Below are 24,933 nucleotides of genomic sequence, written 5' to 3' on the forward strand. Positions count from 1 at the left end.
CCACGATGCCTACATCCTCAGACACTCCCAGGTGCCGGGGCTCTTCAGTGCTCCAGCCCAACTGGATGGATGGCTGCTAGGTGACAAGGACTATCCATTGAAAAGGTGGCTTATGTCACCTCTCCACCGCCCAAGAACAGAGGCAGGGCAGTGTTATAAAGGGGTCATGACTCCACATAGGTATTCTGAAGATTGGCTTCCGATGCCTGAACCATTCAGGGGGAGCACTACCATACCCCCCCAGAATGGATGTCACTGCTAGTGGCTCATGCTGTGCTCTCCATTACTTGGCACTGGCAAGGGGGACACACTTGAGGAAGAAGATCTTGACACAGCTCCACAAGCCACAGAGCATGAATTCAGTAGTGAGTCAGGAGAGGAGCATAATGAGGAGGATGCTGAGGGCATGGAGGCAGACCTCTGTATCCTTCAGGGAGGCAGGGACACCAGGGACGCCTTGATCCAACGCTTCTCCAGCTAGGCTGTCAGAGATCTGCTTCCACCTCATGCCAGGGCTGCCACCTCCATCCCGGATGTCTAAAATGACCCTTTCAATTGAACCCAAAATTCACCCAGTGCCTGTGCAATAAATTTTAGAGCCACTCAGGTCCACCATTACATACTGGTGTACCCAGCACCAAAAAAATACAAAGGTGAAACACACTCAGGCCATTACGACAAAAACAAAAATTATCTGATTTTGACGATCCAGAAAAATTAACATAGCCTTCCATGGTCTTCATTCTCAGACCAGTAAACATAAACAAAACATTACACAACAGAAGATCACCCGTGAATTGTCCCTCTTGTGCTCATAATGTCTTAAACGCACGTTAAAGAGTGATATGTCTTGATGCCCCCCCTCCCCCCCACCCTCGCTGGCAGCAGCATTGGAGACAGTCTCTTGACTCTGGTGTCTTGCTGGCCTTGATGACCTTGGCGGTCAACCTCTGGCCAATGGAGCCTGTGCTGGCCCCACCTTGGAGGGAGCGGCCAGTGCCACAGTTGGCTTCTCCCCAATCATTGCAGCCTCATCAGATGCCATGGTCACTGGTAGAGGGGCAGAGGAGCTGCTGCCGTCATCCAGAGTGCCCTGAGAAGAGCCCGCAGAGACGACAAGCAGCTTGTGCATCACCGTGAGGTCACCCTGGACCTGTATGCTTTCCATTGATGGACGGGCACCTTGCTGGGAATACCGGGTGCCTCATCCATCTCACACATGGACACTGACCACCTGAGGTCATTGCCTGTGTGAGGGCTTGCAAGTCCGAGCGCAACCCCAGGAACCTCTGATTCTGTCCCTGTAGCTGCCTCTCCATAAGAGTTGTCACTCTCTCAATGGAGGAGGCAGTGTACTCGACCATGAGTGTCAATGCTGTGCTCATGCTCCGCATGGACTCCTCTACAACAGAGATCATGGCACAGATACCCTTACGGATCTCCAACAGATCCTCCCGCACATCCCACTGGATATCCAGCATCTGCTGCTTAATGGCTGACTTCAGAAACTCATCATCTGCCTTTTACTCAAATCGTCCTGGTCTCCAGCAGTCTTCCGACTGCTGGTGCCCTAGGCCTTCTCTGCCACCTCCTCAAGCAAGTGTGAAGTGCCCTCACCATTGCACTCCAACATTCTAGCTGAGGGTCTAATGCCCACCAAGGAGCTGATATCTTCACTGATGCCTGATTCAGAGAGCGGGTGTGATGCAGGTGCTTGTAGAGCTTGGCAGTCCTTTAGCGTCAGGGTAGTTCTTCAGGGTCCTGCGATGGGGTGCGTGCTGGCAAATCTAAGGGAGAACAACAACATGTCATTAGTTTGAGTCATCACACTGTCATTGTGCATGCCAAGCACCCTGATGACACAATAGAGATCTGCATCATGGTGCCATCGTCTTTCAATGATCAACGTGGACTCCAGTTTTGAGGCTCCCATCAATGATGAGACTGCACAAGAATGTTTGCATGATCCATAACTCTCACCTCAGTGCACTGCACTCTTACCCTTCATCTGACACCTCATCCTCTCTGTGGCTGATTAACTAAAGTGTATGGCCCTCTCCAGCTCCAAGGCATCCTGCTCGAATCCGGTTAGGGTTAGGATATTTGGGGGGCCTCCGTCTGTGCACGACCTTTCAATGTTGTTATGGATCCTCTTCTCCTGAAAAGACAGACTATACACCTGCAGCAGCATTGCAGTCTGGCCAACCCCACCTGAAGAACATCTTGTAGGGCACATCCGAGCCATGCCCGTTGCCTGCAAGGCTCTCAGTACAATCAGTCAGGGTTCACCCCTTGGTCAGCTCCAGTGTCATTGACAGTTGGCACTCAGACTCTAACACCCTTAAGCTCCACAGGGGGATGACCAAGCCTTCAACACTGATCTATGCTAACATGGTACTCACCCCTCCTGAGTGCAGCAGGCAGCTAAACCTTTTGCGGCACTGCACCCATGTGCACCACACAATGTTGTGGTTGCTGACCTGCACTGCTACCTCCTCCCAAGCTCTTTTTGTTAGGTGCAGTGGCCCTCTCCTTCCATCTCTGGGGTTAAGGGTGTCCCTACTGGCAGCCACCTCCTCCAGGAGGACGATGGGGCACTCATCCGAAAACCAGGGGAGCTGAGTGCACACCTGACCTGCTCTCCCGCCTGGTGTCTCCAGCTGCACTTGAGGCCATAACTTTAGTGTTTGCAATGCTGCAAATAAGTTCTTCCCTGGCAGCCTACAAGGCCTGGTTTTAAACCGGCCACCGAGTTGCCACTGGACCCGGTAGCCAACAGGCCTTCCCAACCATTGGAAAGGCACGTTTCACGCTGGGTGGGCCTTAATTGGCCAGTCAGCATGAAATCATGGTCAGGGGCCGAGTGCGGGTGTCGCCTCAATTCCTGACCGGTTGCAGGCCTGCCGATCATGCCTGCCAGCCAAGGTCAAATTCAGGTCATGATTTCCCTTTCATAAATCCATATTGACTTTGTCTAATTATGTTGACATTCTCTACGTGTCTTGTTACGACACTCTTTATAATTGACTCTAGCATTTTCCCCACTACTGAGATTAAGCTAACAGGTCTGTAATTCACTGTTTTCTCCTCTTCAGTGATATCAAGATCCTTGCTGTTTTCTGAAGGCTAGAAATTCCATTGTGTGTGAGAGTAGCTATTTAGGCTTCAGTCAGTGTAAAGCCTTTGTCCATTTAAAAAATATAAAATTTTAATAAAGTAGCCAGGATGAGATGGACATATTATCCTTCATGCCTTCTGGCATGACAGTTGGTTTAGATGCCAATAAGGTTCAGTCGTTCAAAAGTCTGGAGAGGTGAGAATTTAGAAACCCGGAGGTGCTTTGGTTTAGGAAGGGCAATGATTGAGAAAATCAGGAGGTGTGATGGTTTAGATCCCAGGGGGTACAAATGCTTAGATGCCAGGAAGGCGTGACGGTTTGGATGCCCAGGATGTAAAATTGTATAAATGCACAGGAAGCTAATACTTTAGATGTTCAGAGTAATCATTTAGATGTCCTGGTGGTTTAATGGTTTAGTTGCCAAAGAGGTGTCGTTCTTTAGAAGCTCGCTTAGTGTAATTGTTTAGATGTAATTGTTTAGATTCCCTTCACGTGCGATGGTTTAGATGCCCCGGAGGTGTAATAGCCCCGGGCGGGCTTGGCAGGGGCAGTCAGGAAGCCGACCACTGCCCGTGATCAAGGCCGGGAGGCGATTTCACACTGGTGGGCTGATTAAGGCCCTCCCAACGTGAAACACGAGCGGCAGCACTGCCTGTGCGGGCGGTGAGGAGGGGGTTGGGTGGGCCTGTGGAGTGAGAGCTGCCTCAGGGAGATGAAGAGTTTAAAAAGAAATAAAGAAATTAAATCTGTTATAAAACATGTCCACCCCCCCCCCATATGACTGTCACATGAGCAGGGACGTGTCATTAATTAAATTTTAAATGTTAAATTTTATTTTTATTTGCTTTGGGAAACCACATCCCCGCCTGTGGATGAGGATTCCTAAAAACTGCAAAGGCCGCTTGGCCTTTCGCCTGCCCCCCAACCCATAAGGTTGGACAGGCAGCGAAAAATTCTATTTAATTGATCCTTAACAGGCCTTTTCATTGTTGGTGGACACGATGCCAACTCCGGCACACAAAATATCGCGCGACTATGGGTTGACATCAGGACGCTTGCCCGATGTCATTTTACGCTCAAGCTGGCCAGGTGCATGCCCTCCACCCGTCAAGCTAAAAATTTTGCCCCTAAGAGATGCAGTGGTTTAGACACCCAACTGGTGTAATGGTTTGGATGCCCAGGAGATGTATGGTTTGGAGACAGATGATGTGTAATGGTTTAAACATCCAGTAGGTTTACTGCTTTAGATACTAAGGAAATGTAATGGTTTTTACACTCAGGAGGTGTAATAGTTTTGATGTCAATAAGGTATAATGGTTCAGAAGACTTAATGGTACAGTGATTTGGATGCTCGGGAAGTATAATGACTTGGATCCCTTGGGGGTGGGCAGGACTAGATTATGACATGCTGAGACCCTAAGCAATGTCAAGCTTAAGAGGCCACATACAATAAAAATAACACTTTATTATTCTCACGGAAAGGATATTGAAAATATAAATATGAATGCTTTATATTTGCATAGATGCAAAGGCACAAAGCAACAATGATCATCTAACTAAAGCACGTCGTACAAAATACCTGTTTGCATTTTATAATACTTTCAAATTAAAATACATTTATGATTTTTTAATTATTTATGAAAACTTTTTATCAACACCAACAGAAAGGGTGTTTACACAAATAAACAGCTTACTAAATGGAAGTAGTAATACAAACTGCAGTGTGTCTGTTTGCACACCACATGAAGTCAAAAATTTAAAACATTTTATTTTGTGATTTTTGGAGAGCAAAGTCACCGATGATGTCCTCAAATAATAAGCTACGCAGTTCATCACTTTTGATGCACATAATGCTTCAGGCTGATAGCTTCCTTGCAGCATTATTGTCTGCGGTTCATTCTTGATGTTTTTCACTCGAGCAAATGATCTTTCCCCTGAGCAGTTTGTTACCATTAGACTCAAAAATAGCTGCATTAGGGAACGCCAAATGAAGAATCTTACCTTGGATAGAGGCCCTGGTGGCTTAAATATCATTTATCTGCATAATTTTCCTTAATATAAGCATGGAAGTGCTTTATTCCCCAATGAGGTTAATGTCAACATCTTCAGGATAGTCTTTCATCAGAAGTTTTACACTTTCATTTAGCCATTTTTCCCAGGCATCAAAATCAACCAGAAACAAAAAATTATTCGCAACATTTTTGTATGATTGCTCTTTTCTTCAAGTTGGTTTCAAGTGCATCCATCATAGGGATAAAGGATTTCACCTGAAATTTGTCTCTTAGAGAAAGCATTTCATCAGCATTAGGTATGTCACCATCATTTACTTTTTTTCTAATCCTTTTCTGCTTATTTACACATACTTGTAGTCTACACCAGGCAGGTTTTCTTTTGCTTTGAGTTCAATTTCAGCAGAACTTTCATGGATTTCTTTCAAGAAGTGAGTGAGTGATGTGTAAAGTTTTGTACATGTACAAAGGGCTATCTGTGCAGCCTTGCTGGTTTTGTGGAACTGATCCAACACATAGGAGAGAATTTTCTCCCCATCAAGAGGGTTGGGCAGGTGCGGGCGCATGCGCAGCCGATTGCCGCCCGTGATTGGCTGCGCACCGCCATTTTACGTGGGTGGGCCAGTTAAGGCCCGCCCAGCGTGATGTGCACCCATAAACGCTGAGCGCTTCCTGTGTGGGTGAGGGGACTAGGCTGAGTAGGGGCCTGCGTTCTTTCGTGAGCAATCTCCCTGAGGCATGGAGATCAGTTTGAGTTTCAAAAATTTAATAAAGAAAAATAAATTTAGAACATGTCCCCTATGTGAAAGTGTCACATGTCACATATCTATGAATTTTAACAAAAATCTTTATTTCGCTTATAAATCATTCATGAAACCTCATCCTGCCCATGAATGAGGTTTAATGAAAAATGCGAAGGCTGCCTGGACTCTTCACCTGCCTGCCAGCCTTAAGGTTGGACGGGCAGCTATGTTAAGTGGTTTAATTAGTTTTTAAATGGCCTTAATAGGCCTTTAACAGTACAGCGGATGCGCAGCTGACTCCAGTGCATGCCCGCTGAACTGAAAATCGGAATGATGTGCGGTGGCTTCGGGATGCACGCCCGACATCACCGTGCGTCATTTTATGCGTCGGCGAGCAGGCCGCGCACCCGCTCACAACCAAAGATTCTGGCCATGATTCCCAAGTTCTACCGTGAATACAAACTCTAATTCCTCCATTTCCTCCTGTAGAATGCCAGCTTTTCTCCTTGTATCACCTTTTTCCCTGTCATTAATATGAAGGTGATTAAAAGCATCAATAATTGAACCATAGCTTTCAGCTACAGCTGAAGTAGCTTTTGGATGTGCTTCCCACTTATTGTCAGAAAGACATTTTGGTACGGTGGAATCAGGGCCCAAAAATGATTTGAGCACTGCCCAGCTGGGGATTATGCACATAGTATAGAAGTTAAAACTTCAATTTGCGATAGAGACAATAATTCTGTGGACAGCAGCAGGGGTAACTGAACAAAATCTTTCATTTTGTCTGGCTTCATTATTGTCAATGGATTTTCATGAAATTTTGAGATGAATTACTGCTATACCTGCCCAAATTTATGAACTCAATATGACTAGCATCAGTGCAGCCACATATGTATATATTTTTGTCATATTAGAATGAAAAGTCCATATTTGGAGAGTCATTTCCCATATCTTCTTAATTTAATTACCCATTATGTTAAAACTTGAATTGAGTCAGTTTTTTTCTTATTTAGAGGCCCCTCATTTTGTGAGGCCCTAAGCTGTAGCTTAATTAGTTTAAGCCTACATTCAGCAATACTGTGGGGGGGAGGGGGTTGTGGTTTAGGTGCTCAGATTGTATAATAGTGTAAATGCCTGGGTGGTGTCGTGGTTTAGATGCCTAGGACATGTTATGATTTAAATTCTAGTCTGTATTTTTAGATGCCCAGAAATTGCAATGCATGGCTTTCCAAACCATGAGTTGTGACCACTCTCTCACCTCCCCCACTGCGGTCACAGGCTCCGAGGCATCAATTGTAGTTCACACTGATTTATGAAAGTTGCTAGGTCACTTTAAATGCTCACATTTTTTTTACTGATGGCACGGCCGAATTAAAATATGATGTTCCTCCACAGGCAATTGGGTCCTCTTGGCCAATTCAATCTCCAGCACTGGATCCAGTAATGCTTCCTTCCTAATTGGACTGAGGACATAATGGTCAAGGAGATCAGCTGAATATTTTAGAAATTCCTCCCCTCCTTGTCTTTGCTCTAACATTATCCCTAGGGTAACTAAACTCCCCTAATACCACCACTCTATAGTTTGCACATCTTTTGTCCTTTCCCTACAGATTTGCCCTCTCCGTCTCTCACTATTATGAGGCCTATAGAAACCCCCTGTAGTGTGATCATGCCTTTCTTCCTCCTCAACTCTAAGCAAACGGATTCTGTTCCTGCCTGCTCAAGGACACATTCTTTTCCCAATACTACAATGTTTTCCCTAATCATTGCTGCCACCCCACATCCCTTTTGTCCTTTCCCATCTTTTATGAACACTTTGTGCCCTTGAATATTAAGTGCCCAGTCCTCCCCATTAATAAGCCACAATTCGATTTTTGATGCCAGATCGCATTCCCACACAAGTCATTTTCACTTGCAGCTCATCAACTTTATTTCATCACACTTTACATTGATGCATTCTAAACCTGTCTTTGTAATCCTCATAGTCCTTCTTAGTCTGCACCCATTTGGTATGGTTTCTCTTGAGTGCTGTCAAACGCAGTTACTTTATGCAACTTTCTCGTCTTTTTTACTTCTATATATTGGTGCCCAACCACCCCAACTAATTCAGTTTAAAGCCTCCCCAATCACATGAGTGAACTTCCCTGTGAGGACGTTGGTCCCAGTCCTTTAGAGGTGCTTCCTTTCTGAATAAGTGCCTACTGGCCCAAAGCTGGCCCCAATGACCCAAGACTTTGCAGCCCTTCCTCCTGCCACATGCCTGAAATTGTGCATTGATCCTTCCTATTTCTATTCTTACTAGCTTGTGGTACTTGGAATAACCCAGCGAGTACTCCCTTTGAGAAACTACTTTTTAACTTCCTCCATAGCACCTGAAAACCTGACCACAGGACCTCAATACCAGCCCTCTCTGTGTTTTTGGTACTGACATGTACCACAACTTCTGGCTCACTCCCTTCCCCCTGCAGAATATTCGGCACACTCTCTCTGTGATGTCATTTATCCTGACACCTGGTAAGCAACGTATCATTCTGGACTCATGATGATGGCTACAGAAATGCCCATCTGTCCCCTTAAGTATGAAATTTCCATTGATGCCATTGTCTGGACTGCCATCCTTCAACATGTCATCACTCCCAGCAGTCTCCAATTCTGAGGCCAGAATTTTCCTGTTGGTGTGCAGGGGCGGGCCCCACACGTCAATGTGTAAAATAACGTGTGGTGATGTTGGGTGAGTGTCCCGACATCACCGTGCGCCATCACAATATTTCATTGGGTGGGTGTGCAATGATCTCCGATGCGCGCCGGCCATTAATTAACAGGCCACTTAAGGCCCTTGAGGCGCCAATCGATGGTGATTTATCAATGGCCGTGCGATCTTTGGGTCAGCGCACAGGCACAATGGGCAGGCGGGTAGGACACATTTGTAGAAACCTCATCCACAGGTGGGATAAGAGGCCTCAGTGGAGTCGCAGTGCTCTGCCAAATATTGTTTTGTTCAAAGTTACTGAATCTTGCCTGCGCAGTCTGCAATTCTTCAAAACAAAAACCCGTGGTGTGCCTAAGATGCCTTATGTTTACATTTTCGGGAGCTACGTCTTGGTGCTGCCCCCTCACTAGGAGTGGCACCTAAGACAGCCTGCTGACTCTGCTGTCCTGTTGGCCTCAATGACCTTGATGGTCATCCTCTGGCCTGCGGAGCCTGCGCTGGCCCCGCCTGGGAGGGAGCTGCCAGTTCCACATCTGGCATCTCCCCAGTCATCGCAGCCTCACCGGATGCAATGGTCACTGGGAGAGGGGCGGAGGAGCTGCCGCCCTCTTCCAGAGTGCCCTGAGAGGAGCCCGCAGAGATGAACAGACAGCTGTTGCGCCGACATGAGGTCGCTTTGGACCTCCCTGCTCACCGTGATTGGATAGGCACTGAGCTGGGAAACTTGGTGCCCTGACCATCTCCCACACTGGCACTGACCAGCTGAGGTCAATGTTGATGCGAGGGCTTGCTGGTCCGAGCACACCCCCACTCTCTCCATGGCTCATTGCTTTGGTGATAGTCCGCATGGACTCCTGCACCACGGACGCCAAGCCGAGCATAGCCTCATGTATCTCCCCCAGATGCTCCCGCACACCCGGCCGGATTTCCTGCGTTTGCTGCGTCGCGGACGACTCCAGAGGCACATCAGCAGGCACTGACTGAGTATCTCTGACTGCTGGCATCATGGGCACTCTCTGTCTCTGCCAGATCCTCCAGCAACTGTGAAGTGCCCTCACCGCTGTGCCCCGGGACACTAGCCAATGTTCTAATCTCCACCGAGGCGTTAATATCTGTGCTGGTGCCTGCCTGGCAGAGATGGTGTGATGCTGGTGAGACTTCAGGGCCCTCAGGTGTGAGAGGGGACCCCTGCTGCTGTTCCTCCCGGCCCTGCTCCACTGATGCTGAAAGGAAGAACAAAGACATTGTCTCCATGTTAACTGATCCAATGTCAATGTGCATCCCTGTCCCCCGGATCATTATGCGCTCATCCCTCCATAAGCAATGGTCAAGCAATTTTGCAAATGTCAAACATTCAGCACTGCCATGGCTGTTGGGAGAACAATGATGAACTCACTGCTGGGCATACATATGCCCATGGCACCCCAAGCAAGCTCACCGATAGCAGTGGATCTGGCCACATGGCGCCTCTCCAAATCTAGGGCCTCCTGCTCGAAATGACTGAGAATCGCCAACTGGGCCGGCCCTCCACCAGTCCTCACCCGCTCAGCGGTATTAAGTGCATTCTTCTCCTGAAAAGGAGAGAAAAGCATTGATTAGTGCTACTTATACCTGGACTCTATTTGCATGTGGCCCACCCCGACCAGAGTGGGACATTGCAGGGCTCCAGTGCCTCCTCACCCCGATGCTGCTGAACACACACAAAGATGCTAGGCCTGTGCAGCCACCACCCCTCCCACTCCCCCTTGGCCAAATGCTGCCTACATCACATTAGGCATCACATGGTTTAACCTTCCATAGCAAGGAGGCGCAAGCACGTGGAGTTCATAGGGCAGCAGATCGATTGGTGCCACGCCACCTTGAAGCTCCCCTACCAGCCTGTCATCACCCTGACTTTGACATGTCCTGGAGTTCCAGCACTGTGCCTAGGTACAGCTCCTCCAGATGCCCCCAAAACAATCATGTGGGTCTCAGTGTATCACATGCTGCGGGTGCAGAACCCATCTCTTCGCCAACATCTTAGGGTGACCTTGGCATGGGCAATATCTGCTGGCCACCCAGTGAAGGACACATGCCATAAATGATTCAATGCAGTCACTACGCTCAGACTTGAGGGTTGGTTGGGGTGGGGGGTGCGGTTGGGGGGGGGGGCCGTGGAGGTGGGGAGGGGGGGGATGCGGGAGAGGGGAGGCCTCCAGGGGGAAAGCCTACCTGCTGGGTTAAGTGACCAATGCCAATAGTACTCACCCTTCCTGAGCGCAACAGGTCGTTGAAGTGCTTCCAGGATCCAGCTGCTCCACACCACGTCACGGGAGCTCACCAACTCCGCCACCTCCTCCCAGGCACGTTTGGTCATGTGGGGGTGGGCCTCCTCCTCCCATCCTGGGGTACCAGGACCTTCTGCCGTGCTGCCACCTCCTCAAGGTCATCAAGGCAATTGTCCGAAAAACAAGGAGCACAGTGCCCCCCTGCCCTATCCTCCTGCCTGGCCTACTCACCAGTAGCGCTCTGGGGAGCCCTTCCACTGGCCATGATTCACAGCCTTGGAAAGGCTGCAGCAGCTTTTTAAAAAGGCCACTCGGTCACTATTGGACCCGGCAGCCATTGCAGTCCCGCTGTTGTCCGCCCACTCCCACTGTCCACGGGAGCCGCGATTCATGCTGGGCAGGCCTTAATTGGCCCACCTGCATAAAATGGCGGCATGGACCTGATCGCAGGCGGCAGTCGGGTCTGTGCCTACCTGCTCCCACGCCACCCGCCTGACAGGCAGAAAATTCTGCCCTAATTATCTGTTTGAGAATGGCAGACAGCACAAAGACTCCTGCACTTCCTGGCTCATACTACTCTTCTGGGTGGCCACCCACCTACTATCTTGAACTCTTGCTGTCTGTATGGTGACCACCTCTTAGAACTTATGATCCAGGAAATTCTCATCCATCTTGATGCTCCAATTACTCCAGCTGTCTCTGAAGCTCAGAAATCCTGAGCTTGAGCTCAAGAAACTGGAGGCACTTCCTACACACGGTCCCCCATGAAGTGTCCTGAAGTTCCCAGGTGATGCAGGAATTGCAAGCAGCCCCCTGCCATGTGCACTTGAAATTACAAATTTCAATCAGAGTAACTTTTCACATGATGCAGGAATTGCAAGGGTAAGTGAATTAATAAGAGTAATAGTATAGAGAAGGTCTAGAGGCATTAACAATAAACAATAGGGTAATTATATTAGATGATTTCAACTTTCCCAACATTAATTGGGATAGACAGTGTTAAGGGCTTGGATGGAGTGGATTTCTTGAAATGTGTACAGGAGAACTTTTTAGGTTAATATGTAGAGGGTCCAACAAGGGACGGTGCATTGCTGGACCTGATTTTGGGGAATGAAGCTTGACAGGTGGCTGAGGTGTTGGTGGGGGAGCATTTTAGTGACAGCAACCACAACATGGTACAGTTTAATAGACAAAGAAATAGACAAGTTTGATCAGGGATAGGCAGCATGGCTTTGCCGAACAAATTTAATTGAATTTTTGAGGAGGTACTTAATATTGACCATTGTAAATAAACCCCCAAGAATGTCTCCTTGTCAATGGCTGCTTGTTGTGATGAGCAGTGCTCATGTCAATCAGATGTGACAAAATGAAGGCTACTGTCGCAGCCTAGGGCCTCTCCCCTGTGCACAGTGTAACCTTTTCAGCAAAGTGATTGTCCGGCTTCAAAGTCACTCCCCAGATTAGTGATGCCTGCACCTCCATGTGGCCTGTGTTTGCTGCGAGAATCTTGAACCCAAGCGTCACTGGGTTCCCTGACGTTCTCTGTGTGCTCTCAGCACCTTTGAGGCAGGGCTTCCCCAGCATCTCGTCACCTTTCCAGACAAGTGAAGGTGTGGTGCTGAAGAGAACAAGTGATGAAGCCTGACAAAATATCAAGTTCTCTTAAATTCCATGCCCATGTTCTCAGCAGCGTCTTGATGATATGAGTTTCTTCACAGAGCGTATGTGTGCTGCCCTCAGCCAGACAGGTGTCAGGTGTTCCCAGATGCAATGTGAAGATCTTAGGAGCATCCTCACTGCATCTCGTCATCATCCTCCTGGAATCTTGTGGCAATGAGGGCCTCACAACTATGTCTGCCTTATTTGGCCAGTGCAGGGCCTCATCGCCCTCATCCCCTTTGACTTCCTCCTCATCGGAGGAGAGGTGCAGCTCTTGCATCTCCCCATCATCCAGGCTCTCCCCCTTTGTATCGCCAGGTTAGGTAGCGTGCAGCAAGCCACAATGATGCACGACACCCAATGGGGAATGCACTGGAGTTCTCCAGTAGATCTGTCCAGGCACTGGAACCCCATTTTCAGGATGCCAATGGTATGTTTAACAAAACTCCATGAGCCTTTGCTGTACCTTCTCTCACCAGGAGTCTAAGGCCGATGCACTGCCATCATCAGCCATGTCCTTTGTGGGGTAGCCCTTGTCTCCGAGGAACCAACCCTGCATCCTGTGTGGTCCCTGGAAGATGTCAGGGATCTGAGACCTGTTGAGGATATACGGGTTATGAAGGTTTGTTCAAGATACCCCGAGAAATGGGGGTGGGACTTCCACATCTGGGTTTTTAAAGGTACATTCATGAAAATCTGGCCTTTAGTGTCACATGTGTTAGTATTTTTGTGTCAAATTTGTTGATATTGGATTTATTTTCAGATGGTCCTGCTCAGAACTGACATTAGAAGATTGTATTTCTGCAATTATCTTCATGTATTGTGCTTTCTAGATGCTGATTGTAAAATCTCACTCTCCCAGGATGTGCGGATCAGCAAATCTGGATTTCATGGGGAGGCTTTTCTCCTCGTCGGGCGGGCACATGACCAGCCATGAAACTGACTGCCGACCACGTTTGGGCCCCGACCGCGATTTCATGCTGCTGGCCAATTAATGGCCAGCCAGCGTGAATCACATGCTGAAACGCTCAATGCTGCCTGGGTGGGATGGGAGGAGGGCGAGCGTGGAAGTCAGCACACATTCGCGGGTCCGCTCACAAAAAGCTCCTTGAAGGCACAGAGTTGCCTCAGGGAGCTGAAGGTTTTTTAACTTTACAAATGAAGATTTTAAAATTAAGGAAAACATATCCGCGCTCATGAACAGGGACATGTTAAAATGAGTTTTAAAAGTTTTTGTTGTTTTTTCTTAATCAGTGGTCGAAACTGAATCCCGCCTGTGGATGAGGCTTCACAAAAAATGCAAAAGCCGCTAGGTCTTTTCACCCGTCCACCAACCATAAGGTTGGACAGGCAGTGAAAAATTCAGTTCAAGTAATTGACTAAGGGCCTTAATAGGCCTCTTAATTGTCAGCGGGCATGCTGCCACCTCTCGCACGCCCTCCGGCCGAAATATCACGCAAGTGTGTGATGATGTCGGGATGCTCGCCAGACGACGGAAAAATTCTGCCCCATGTTGCAGTCTTATCTCCAACCCATACTCCATTGCAAGCACTGCTCCCTTGTGGCAGTGCAGGATTGCAGAGTGGGTCCATGTAAATGTTATTGCACAGTGTTGTAGAAATCCCAATAGAATTAAAAATCCAACAATTATACCACTGTAGTAATATGGCATCACAAAATATCTTTAACCATTTCCTCGGTTGTAAAGTGTACATAACTATTCAAGTTGAAAACATTTGCTTTAACTTGAATGTCATGGCTGCCCATTGATGGGATAAACACCTCTACCTGTGACTGTGACTGTAAGCTTCAATTATGGCACTAATTTATCAAATTGCACTGTTGGTCAAGCGCCGTGCTTTATGGATAGGCATTCTTTAAGGGAAAGAGGCATGAACATTTAAAGTTATGGAAGGAAGTCAGATGATCTCTTCATTATAAATCCAATTTGTCTTTTCCTCCTTAGTTATGTGCAATTTAGGTAATATAACAGTTTTTGTTTTGTTCTAGATTGCGAACTTTGGTCAAACAGCTGGAACGAGGTGAAGCTTCAGTCACAGAACTGAAGAAGAATTTAGACTATGCAGCTACAGTGCTTGAGACAGTCTACATTGATGAGACAAGGTATGTGTACAAACCACATCACAGAACCTTTACATTTATTTGTGCTTGACTTCAGCCGTGCTGTCAGATGATCCCTGGCTGTAAGTCATCTTGGATAATGTTGCAGAACAGGTAGTATTGGATTGGTGGACACTATACGCAGTGTCTGATATTTAATTCCATTGATTGCAATGGAACTGAATATCAGGTTTTGCGTATAAAGGGTGACCGATCTGATACTGCCCATTTTGCACCACCACTTAAGATGAATTTCTCTCCCCTCACAAACCCCACCCCCCCGTATCATTGTATCAGTATAATTTTAGCGTAATATTTGTTACAATGTTCTCTGGAACAAACAGAAGCATTATTTTAACTACAGGTCAGGAGGCAGGACCAATCCCATGTCGTGATCTTGCCTTCACTGCTGGCCTGCCAGCAAGTGGGATTTTTTCATGGTTGAGGCCTTAATTGGCCCAGAGATAGGTCTGCTGCACTCATTGGCAGACCCACGCCAGCAGTGGAGGTAGGCTGACTCCAGGGTGAGTGCCAGATCTTCCAATGGTATTGGAGCAAATGTTGAGCAAACATTGGGAAGGCCTGACAATATATTTAAATGTATTTTAAAATATTTCAAAGTATTTCAAAAGTGTTTTGAATTTTAAATGAATGTACCCCCTTCCCATGCCTCTCACCCAACCAGCCCCCTACCCAGACTCCAACCTACACCCCATCCACCCTCCAAACCACCCCAACCCTCCACCTACCCTTTGTCCAGCCTCAGTCCAGTATTTATAAACAAATGAATTCACAAGTCCTATTATAAAAGCTGGAATGCATCCAAGAAATATCCTTAAATAAGCAAATTGACTCTTTCTAGAAGCTGGAGTACATCCACGAGCCCAAAAATCCCGCAAACACAAAATTTGACCAAATCTCTGCCGTTGTCCATACTTAAAATAAAAAAAACAGTTGCAAGTCATTGAAAAATTAGAAGTTGTTACTTATTTTACTAGAATAGATACAATATTATAACATTTATTTCATTTTATATACCTTAGAAGTTGATTTCAAGACTTTTCCACCTTTACAATGTTGACCTTTTTTTTACTTGACAGCTTGCTAGTTGGCGGAATTCAGAATAATTAACAGCAGGAGTCTGGTTTAATGTTCATTTCTGTTCTGAGAAAAATATTTGCCATTTGTAAGTTAGACTGTTGCTATTCATATTACCCCATCAGAGGACGGGTAACTACCCAGGCATGGTCCTGCAACTATCCAAAAACAGATACATGTGAACAATCAGGTTGCTGTTCATTACTAGTTGTTTGTTGCTCTTCTCATCACACATTCAAGTGTGTTCGATAATGTCAAGTAAAAATTTGGAACTTATATCATTTCCTTTTTTAATTTCAGCTCAATACTTTTTATGCTTCTCTATGTTTTCTGCAATATTAAGTCTTTGTATCTGTCAAAAGCTTCCCTTTTTTACTTTATCCTCTCCTAAACCTCTTGACATCTGGGAGCTCTGGATTTGTTAACCCCACCCTTTTTCTTTAAGGGAACGTACTTGCTCTTATCCTTCACTATCACTTCCTTGAATGCCTCTCACTGATCTGACAATGATTTACTTTCAAGTAACTGTTTTCCAGGCCACTTTAGTTTAATCACATTTCACCTTAGCAAAATTACCTTTTCCTCAGTTTCACCCACTGTCTGATATTTAATTCCATCATCAGGTAGCTGGGAGGCTCCCTTTTTTGCATCTCTGATGCTGCCTCCTCTGCAAGGTAATAGCTGTGAGATGGTTGAAGGGCCACTTCCAGTTCTTTTCCTCTCCCTTGTGTTCTGTGCTCTTTTCTGCTACAAGGATAGACAGAAGAGGCCATCTAATTACATGTTTGGAGTGTACCTTTAAATCGACTCAGGTGAGTCATCAACATGCCTGCTCACGCTATTTGGACGGGAAACCCGGAAATGAATTGGTAGTGCAGTGGCTGGGTTAAAAGGCCACTGACAGATGCACTGCATTTACTTCTGGGTTCCCCGCATGCTGGTGGACATCAACCCTTCCCCTGCTCCCAGCTTGTGGGGAACTCAAAATCAAGCCCAATATCTCCAGGCTGCTTAGAACGTCTTGCCCATTGATGTGAAAACAGAAAGATTTTCAAGTATTGAGCAAACTCCCTTTGAACATTAAATAAAATGCATATGTAATGTTAATTAAAGTATTTTATTTTAACATGGCGGCACTTCTGAAAAGAAGACTATGGTATGCATTGTGTTGACATCACACCAACACAGCGGGTTGCAAGATCCATCAGACAGTAGTAACGTCATAGCAGTTGTTTCACCTAATGCCCACAGGAATAACAAAAGGAAATCATTTTCTCCATGACTTTGATAAACTACAGAGTCAGTTCCTAGACTTGCCTCTCTACTCAACCATGAATTCATTTGTTAACTGCCTTCAGTTTCAATTTGTGCATCGACACAGCTTCACGCTGTATTTGAAAAATTCCTTCATCCACAGAGCTGGCTGCTTCAGTCTAAAAGTATGATTAATTGCCATGATAATCTATCTTTCCTTCAAGCAAAGAAATCAATTTGAAGAATTACTTAAGTTCTGCTATTGGATTCACAACCTAATAATTCCCTCTATAGTCAGTGGGACATTCACAGAATCACACAGTGCAGAAGAGGACCTTCGGCCCATCGAGTCTGCACCGACATGTGAGAAACACCTGACCTACCTACCTAATCCCATTTACCAGCACTTGGCCCATAGCCTTGAATGTTATGACGTGCCAAGTGCTCATCCAGGTACTTTTTAAAGGATGTGAGGCAACCCACCTCCCCCACCCTCCCAGGCAGTGCATTCCAGACCGTCACGACCCTCTGAGTAAAAAAGTTTTTCCTCACATCCCCCCTAAACCTCCTGCCCCTCACCTTGAAATTGTGTCCCCTCGTGACTGACCCTTCAACTAAGGGGAACAGCTGCTCCCTATCCACACTGTCCATGCCCCTCATAATCTTGTACACCTCGATCAGGTCAGTCTTCTCTGCTCCAATGAAAACAATCCAAGTCTATCCAAACTCTCTTCATAACTTAAATGTTTCATCCCAGGCAACATCCTGGTGAATCTCCTCTGCACCCCCTCCAGTGCAATCACATCCTTCCTATAATGTGGTGAGCAGAACTGCACACAGTACTCCAGCTGTGGCCTCATCAAGGTTCTATACAACTCCAACATGCCTCGATTGATAAAGGCGAGTGTCCCATATGCCCTTTTTACCACCCCATTAACATGCTCCTCCGCCTTCAGAGATCAGAGATCTATGGACACACATGCCAAGGTCCCTTTGTTCCTCAGAACTTCCTAGTGCCATGCCGTTCATTGAATACTTCCTTGTCAAATTAGTCCTTCCAAAGTGTATCACTGCACACTTTTTAGAGTTAAATTCCATCTGCCACTTATCTGCCCATTTGACCATCCCATCTATTGTTAGATTGTGACCCTATATCAAGAACGTGATCATACACAACTATAGAGCAATAATTCTGACATTTCATGGAATAAAATCATAGAATAGTTATCTTTCTTGTTCATCCTTCGAGCCAAGATGGCCATGTTCATCATCTGAAGTGTTTGGTAGGGTCTCAGTAGGTACATAGATGGCTGCTAAGGCCGATCTGCACCCAGAAGGTTCCGCTGCAAGTAGAACAGGATACCGCAGATGATTGAGTTTGGATGAGTTGCTGGCTCAGGGTATCCTCTCCTTGTATTTTCCCTCTGCCTCTGATGTGCACTTGTTTTCGAAGGAGGCCGTACCACTTTTTATTCATTTGTGCCATGTCCAGCGATCCTGTGCGAGCTTTTTCTAGGGCTCAAAGTCAACATCAAAACTCCCAAGTGAAGCCTTCAGAGTGTCCTTGTAGCACTTCCTTTGACTGCCATGAGAGTGCACCCCAGACTCAATCACTCCATTGAAGATTCATTCAGTAAGCGTGTGTCAGGCATTCGAGTTACAAGACCAGCCCAACTTAGTTGTGACTGCCTCTGTGTGGTGTGGATACTTAATATGCCAGCTTGGGTGAGCACCTCAGTGTCTGGGTCTTTTCTCTGCCATTGGACCTTCAGAAGCTTCTGAAGGCAGCTCAAGTGAAAGTGGCATGATGTTGGCAAACAGTTGAAGTCTCATGCGTAGAGCAGAGTGCGCAAGACTATTGTTCTACAGACTTTCAGTTTGGTAGGGAGACTTACTCCACTTAATTTCCCAGACTGATACTCATAGACTCATAGGGGAGATGTTTCTCCCTGTCAGGTGGGCTGGACGGGAGCGGGCGCGGGCACGTGCGCAGCAGATGGCCAGTCACGATCAGCTGTGTGCCGCCATTTTACATGGCATGATGCATACCCGGAAGCGCTCAGTGCTACCTGTGCGGGCGAGGGAAGGAGGGAGAGTTGGGGCCTGCGGTTTTTCGCGCATGTGTGCAAAAGAGCACAGAAATATGCCTCAGGGAGATGAATTTGATTGTGAAAGCTTGAAAAAAGAATAAAAAAATTATGCAGACATGGCAGTGTCACATGAGCTGGAACATGTCAATGAATTTTAATTAAAATTTTTATTAACTTTATATACCCTTCATGAAATCTCATCCCGACTGCAAATGAGATTCCATACAAAATGCAAAGGCCGCCTGGGCTCTTCACCTGCCCGCCAACCTTAAAGTTGGACAGGCAGCCCTTATAAATACCTCAATTAGGTAATTAATGGCCTTAACCAGCCTTTGACAGTTCAGCAGGCATGCAGCCAACTCCAGTGCACGCTCACTGAACTGAAGATCGGAATGACACGCAGTGAAGTCGGGACGCTTGCCTGACATCACCACATGCCATTTTACACGTTGGCTTGTGGGGCCCGCCCCCCTGCACAGCAACCAAAAGATTCTGCCTAGATTCTGCCAGCACAGAAGGAGGCCATTTAGCTCATCATGTCCACACTGGTCTACAAAGATCTGACTACACTAATCCCATTTTCCAACGCTTGACCTTTGGAGGCTATGGCACCACAAGTGAATATTAAATACTTCTTAAATGTTATGAGAGTTTCTGACTCAACCATCCGTTCAGGCAGTGAGTTCCTGACTCCCACCAATCTCTGGGTGAAAAAATTTCTCCTCAACTGCCTTCCTAGCCTTCTATCTCTTACCTTTAATCTATGCCCCCTGGTTATTGACCCCTCTACTAATAGAAAAAAGTGTCTTCCTATCCACCTTATCTATGCCACTCATATTCTTACACCTCTATCGGGTCCCTTCTCAACTTTTGCTGCTTCAAGGAAAACAACCCCAGCCTATCCAATCTTTTCTCATAGCTCAGGCCCTCCATCCCAGCCGGAATCTTGTTCAAATTCTGTCAGAGGCCACACTTGCTTTGGTAATTCTTGATGTGGCTTTTTGTCAATATCGAAGCTTGAGAGAGTGTGCTGCCAAGATACAAAAACTTATCCACTGCTGACAGCTTTTAGTCATGGACTGAAAACTCAGCCTTGAAATAGGGCTTTCCTGGAGCAAGCTGGTACATCAACTTCAGTTTTCTTCATGCTTACGTTTAGCTTGTATTGGAGAACAAGTCCATACTACACTGTGTGTCCAGCTCTGAACTGGCGGCTTGTACACAGTCAATGGCAAAAAGGAAATCACAAAGTATGTCCTTGAGGATTTTGTTCTTTGCCCTGGAGAAATCTCAGATTGAGCAGCTTCCAATCCTAGATCCAATTTTGATGCCAGGATCATCATCATGGATGGCATTGGAGGCCATGGCAGGGAAAAACATGCAAAGAAGGTTGGTGTTATCACACAACCCTGCTTAACTCCATTAGTGACTGGGAATAGGTCAAAAGACTCACCATCATCTAGGACATACTCGAGCTTGTCATCATAGAACTATTGAACCATTACGATGAATTTCACAGGACAGCCAAATTTCTCCAAAAACCTTCCAAAAATCCTCACGGCTGACTGTGTCAAAGGCCTTGATCAGGTCAGCAAACGTTGAGGTCCATGTTCTGTACTTGGCATTTCTTTTGGAGCTGTCTAACTGCAAACACCACATCAATGGTTCCTCAACCTTTTTAGAAACCGCACTCACTCTCTGGCAGCCGATCCTTAATGAGATGATGAACTAATTGGTTCAGAAAGATCCCGACAACAATTTTGCCGGAAATGGAGAGGAGTGAGATTCCTCTATGATTGTCACAGGATTGGTGAGCTCTTTTCCACTTTTGCAGGTGGACAATGGAGACATCTTGAAATTCTTGCAGGATTACTCTTTGCTCTCATAAAGATTCAAAGAGCAGGCATTGACTTCCAGCCTTATAAATGGACCTCAGCTGGGATAGCATTAACTCCTGGAGCTTTGTTGCTAGACAGGAATTTGATTACATTTGTTGTTTCTGACAACACGGGAGGGTCATCAAGAAGTAGTTGATGAAAACATGAGGTAGCCTGATGATTGCTTCTTCATTGATGGATGAAGGCCAATTGAGGATGTGGTTAAAGTGCTCAGTCCATCTTTCTAGAACTTGGGCTTTATCTGTGAGTAGTATTGACTCATTGGCATCAAGGATTGGTGATGAACCTGTAGGCTGGGGCTCATAGACAGATTTCAAAAACATCATAGAACCTCTCCCATGTCTTTGTGGTCTACATATGACTGAATTTTGCCTTTCTGATTCAGCCAAGTGTTTTGCATCTCTCTGAGTTTTCAATGGTCAGTACTGTGGAAGTTCCAACAGGTATCATGATTGGGTAATGATGACTTGTTATTGAAGTAAACCCTGCAGAGGTGATGTTTCTCCTCCGGTAGTTTCTGGATTACTTCATTATTTTCATCGAACAAATCTTGGTGTTTAACAAGGCATACGCCAAGGGTCCTCTAGAGCAGTGGAATACACTGTTTCCCTGAAGGTTACCCAGTCATCTTCAAAGTAGTGAGTGTCCATTTTTGCTGTACCCAGGCAACTCTCGTGTCTCTCTGAGAGAGATTCCTCATGACTGTCTGTTTGAGCTTAGAGGCATTGAGAGGCTTCTGGAACCTCATTTAGGAGGATAGATTTGATGTTTATCTTCAAAATGATAAGGCAGTGGTCAGTCCAGGAGTCAGTGTAGCACATGTACACGCACATCCTTTTGCCCTCTGCCTGGTAATGACATAGTCAATTCGATGCCAATGCATAGAATGAGGTGCATTCAAGGCGTCATCCTGTGATGAAGGAGGTGGAAAACTATTGGTGATTAAGAGCTCATGCTCAGCAGACATCTTCAGCAAGAGAAAACCATTACTGTTACAACTGCCAACCCCATTTTTTACAATGACCCCTTCTCTCACCTGGTGATCTGTACCAACTCTTGCGTTGAAGTCACCAAGAATGATTAGCTTGTCAGTTTTTGGCATAGTAGCAATTAAGGACTGGAGTTCATCATAGAATGTATCCTTGACTTCATCAGAGTTGATCATGGTAGAGGCATACTCACTGAGAGTTGCTTGACTGTTGCCATGCAGAGGGAGTTAAAACACCATTAGACCATCATAGAATAGTCTTTTTCTTCAGTTCTTTGCCCAAAGGCAGATCAGATCCACAATGCCGCGATCTCCACCATGGGTCGGGCAAGGGAGCAGGTCCCAAATCTTCCCAAACCGGAATAGGGATTGAACCCTGTGCTGTTTGCCCAATCTGATCCACACTGGCCATCCAGCCAACAGAGCCAACCAGCCACTCAATGAGCCTGAGTTGCTGCAGCAATATGCACTATTATGTGCATATTGCAGCCTGGAGCTGGTGATGGCAAAGCCTCTAATTACTTTCCATCATATGGCGGACTAGGAATCTGTCCCACTGTTACCTTATAATAGTACAGCACAAAAGTCATTTCACTGTGTCATGGCTCTTTTGAGCATCAATCCAGCTACACTCCATATTTGCCATACACCTGACTCTTTTTCTTCAAGTATTTATCCAACTCCCTTTAGAAAGCTACAATTTCATCTCTTTCCATTACTCCATGAGGCAGAAAGTTCCAAATCCTAAGCACTCAAAAAAAGGTTTTCCTCATGTTTCCTCTGGGCCTTTTGCAAATCATTTAAAACTTGCATCCTCTGATTATCAACCCTTCAGCCATCGGAAACAGTTTCTTTTGTATTTTGCCTGTCTAAACATTTCAGAATTTTAAATATCTATGTCAAGTTTCTCCTTAGTCTTCTTTACTCTCAGGAGAACTGTTTGTTATATCTACATTTTCCTTGTTGAAGAGTGAAAGAATGATGTAATGAACCTTTCCCACCACCTGTAATGACAGTGACAACTCTACATTAGGCCTCATCTTTTAGTGACAGAAAGGATGAAGAAACACTGGCAAATCTGCAGCCAGTCAGAAGGCAGAAAGAAAGATAAAGACAAAAGATGAAAAAGAGACTAGGCAAAATAATTTTGTTGCAGTGACTTGGCTATGCATTGTAAAAGAAACAACTTGTCATGTTAACTATATTTCAAGTTGATCCCTTGGCTATCCAGGTTATTACTGAAAATATCCCATCTATTTTTTGTCCAGAATTAACAGGCCTGTTATTCATGTAGCAATAAGTCTGATCAATGCAAAAAGAACGTTTATGATGAAAAAGGTTTTGTATGAAATACTTTACACCCATATATTCAAAAAATTCTGTATGATTTTGTCCCCTCTAAACACAGGCATCTCCTCGATGCAGAGGATGAACTCAGCAATATCCAGTCGGACTCTGTTCCCTCAGAGGTCCGTGACTGGCTGGCTTCCACCTTTACAAAACAAATGGGGATGATGCTGAAGAGAACAGAGGAGAAACCAAGGTTCCGCAGCATTGTCCATGCTGTCCAGGCTGGGATATTTGTCGAAAGGTAGGAAAACTTTACATAAAACTTCCATGGCAAATGGGCATGTTTTGACTTTTTTAATAATACAAGCAAAAAAGGCTGATTAACAAACCTGAGGCTCATAGAATGGTAGGCTTATTGTCAGCTTGGATTAAAAAAAAAACTTGAGGATGGGAAACAGCAGTTTGTGATCATTTTTTTTTTCAGACTACAGGACGGTAGACAGTGGCATTTGACAGGGGTCAGTGCACCATTTTTTTTTTGATATATATATATATAGATATAGAGATATATAGATATAGAGATAGATAGATACCAATCAATTGCAACAAGATGTTGATAGGCTAGCAAATGGGCAGAGAAGAGGCAGATGGAATTGAATGTAGAGAAATGTGATATGATCCATTTTGGCTAAAGGGATAAAGAGAGGCAATGTACACTAAAAGGCATAGTTCTAAAGAATGTGCAGGGACAGAGGGACCTGAAAATTTATGTCCATAGATCTTTGAAGGTGACAGGACATATTGAGAGAGAGTAATTAGCAAAGCATTTGGGATATTATGCTTCATAAATAGATGTGTTCAGCACAGGGCAAGGAAGTTATGCTGAATCTTTACAAAGCTCTGATCTGGCCACAACTATAGTATTGCTTTCTGGTCAACACACTATAGGAAGGATGTGTGGTTCGTTAAGAGAGTGCAGAGGTGATTTACCAAAATGGTTCCACGGATGGAGGATTTTAGCTACAAGGTTAGGTTGGAGAAGTTGGGATTGTTCTTCTTGGAGCAAGGAGTTCGAGGGGAGATCTGTAGCAGTATTGAAGACAATGACAGGTTTAGATAAGGTAGACAAAGAAGAGCTGTTCCCATTAGTTGATAGTACAAGGAATAGGGGACACAGATTTAAGATTTGGGGCAGAGATGCATAAGGAATGTGAGGAACTTTTTTTACATAGACATTGGTATTTAATAGCCCATAAGGCTTGTGGAAGAGGAGACAATCAATGGTTTCAAAAAGAAATTGGACGGCATTTGAGGGAAATAAACCTGCAGGACTATGGGGATAGAGCAGTGGAATGGGAATGACAGGATTGCTCTGCAGAGAGCCTGCAAGGCCGAATGGCCTCCTTCTATGCCATTATGATGCTATGACAAGCCTGCATAAAGCTGTCATTATGATCCAAAAATGAATTGCTTGTCAATGGACATTTTCCTCCCTTCGACATTAGTAGCTAATTGCTACTGCTTGAAGTACATTTGGTAAAACAAAATTCCAGTGTCGAAAGGATATTTAGATGGAATCTTATTTAGAAAAGAGAGCCCAGGTGAGATTTTCCTGGTTTTACTCACCCTATGCTGGACAGTGCTTCTGCCCAGGCCCAGGAAAGCCAGAATTTCCTAGGCCAGGCAAT

The 24,933-nt window shown here is 45.6% G+C and overlaps 1 protein-coding gene across 1 annotated transcript in view; it reads left to right on the forward strand.

The window, feature by feature from the left end:
* Nucleotides 1-24,933, forward strand: part of pde1cb (phosphodiesterase 1C, calmodulin-dependent b) — a 581,476-nt gene that overhangs the window by 392,889 nt on the left and 163,654 nt on the right. Inside the window, exons 3-4 of the mRNA XM_041189245.1 lie at nt 14,517-14,630; nt 23,364-23,546. Coding sequence (XP_041045179.1) covers nt 14,517-14,630; nt 23,364-23,546 — 297 coding nt within the window. The remainder of the gene's footprint in view (nt 1-14,516; nt 14,631-23,363; nt 23,547-24,933) is intronic.

This window comes from Carcharodon carcharias, chromosome 6, assembly GCF_017639515.1.
Source record: "Carcharodon carcharias isolate sCarCar2 chromosome 6, sCarCar2.pri, whole genome shotgun sequence".
Taxonomy (NCBI): domain Eukaryota; kingdom Metazoa; phylum Chordata; class Chondrichthyes; order Lamniformes; family Lamnidae; genus Carcharodon; species Carcharodon carcharias.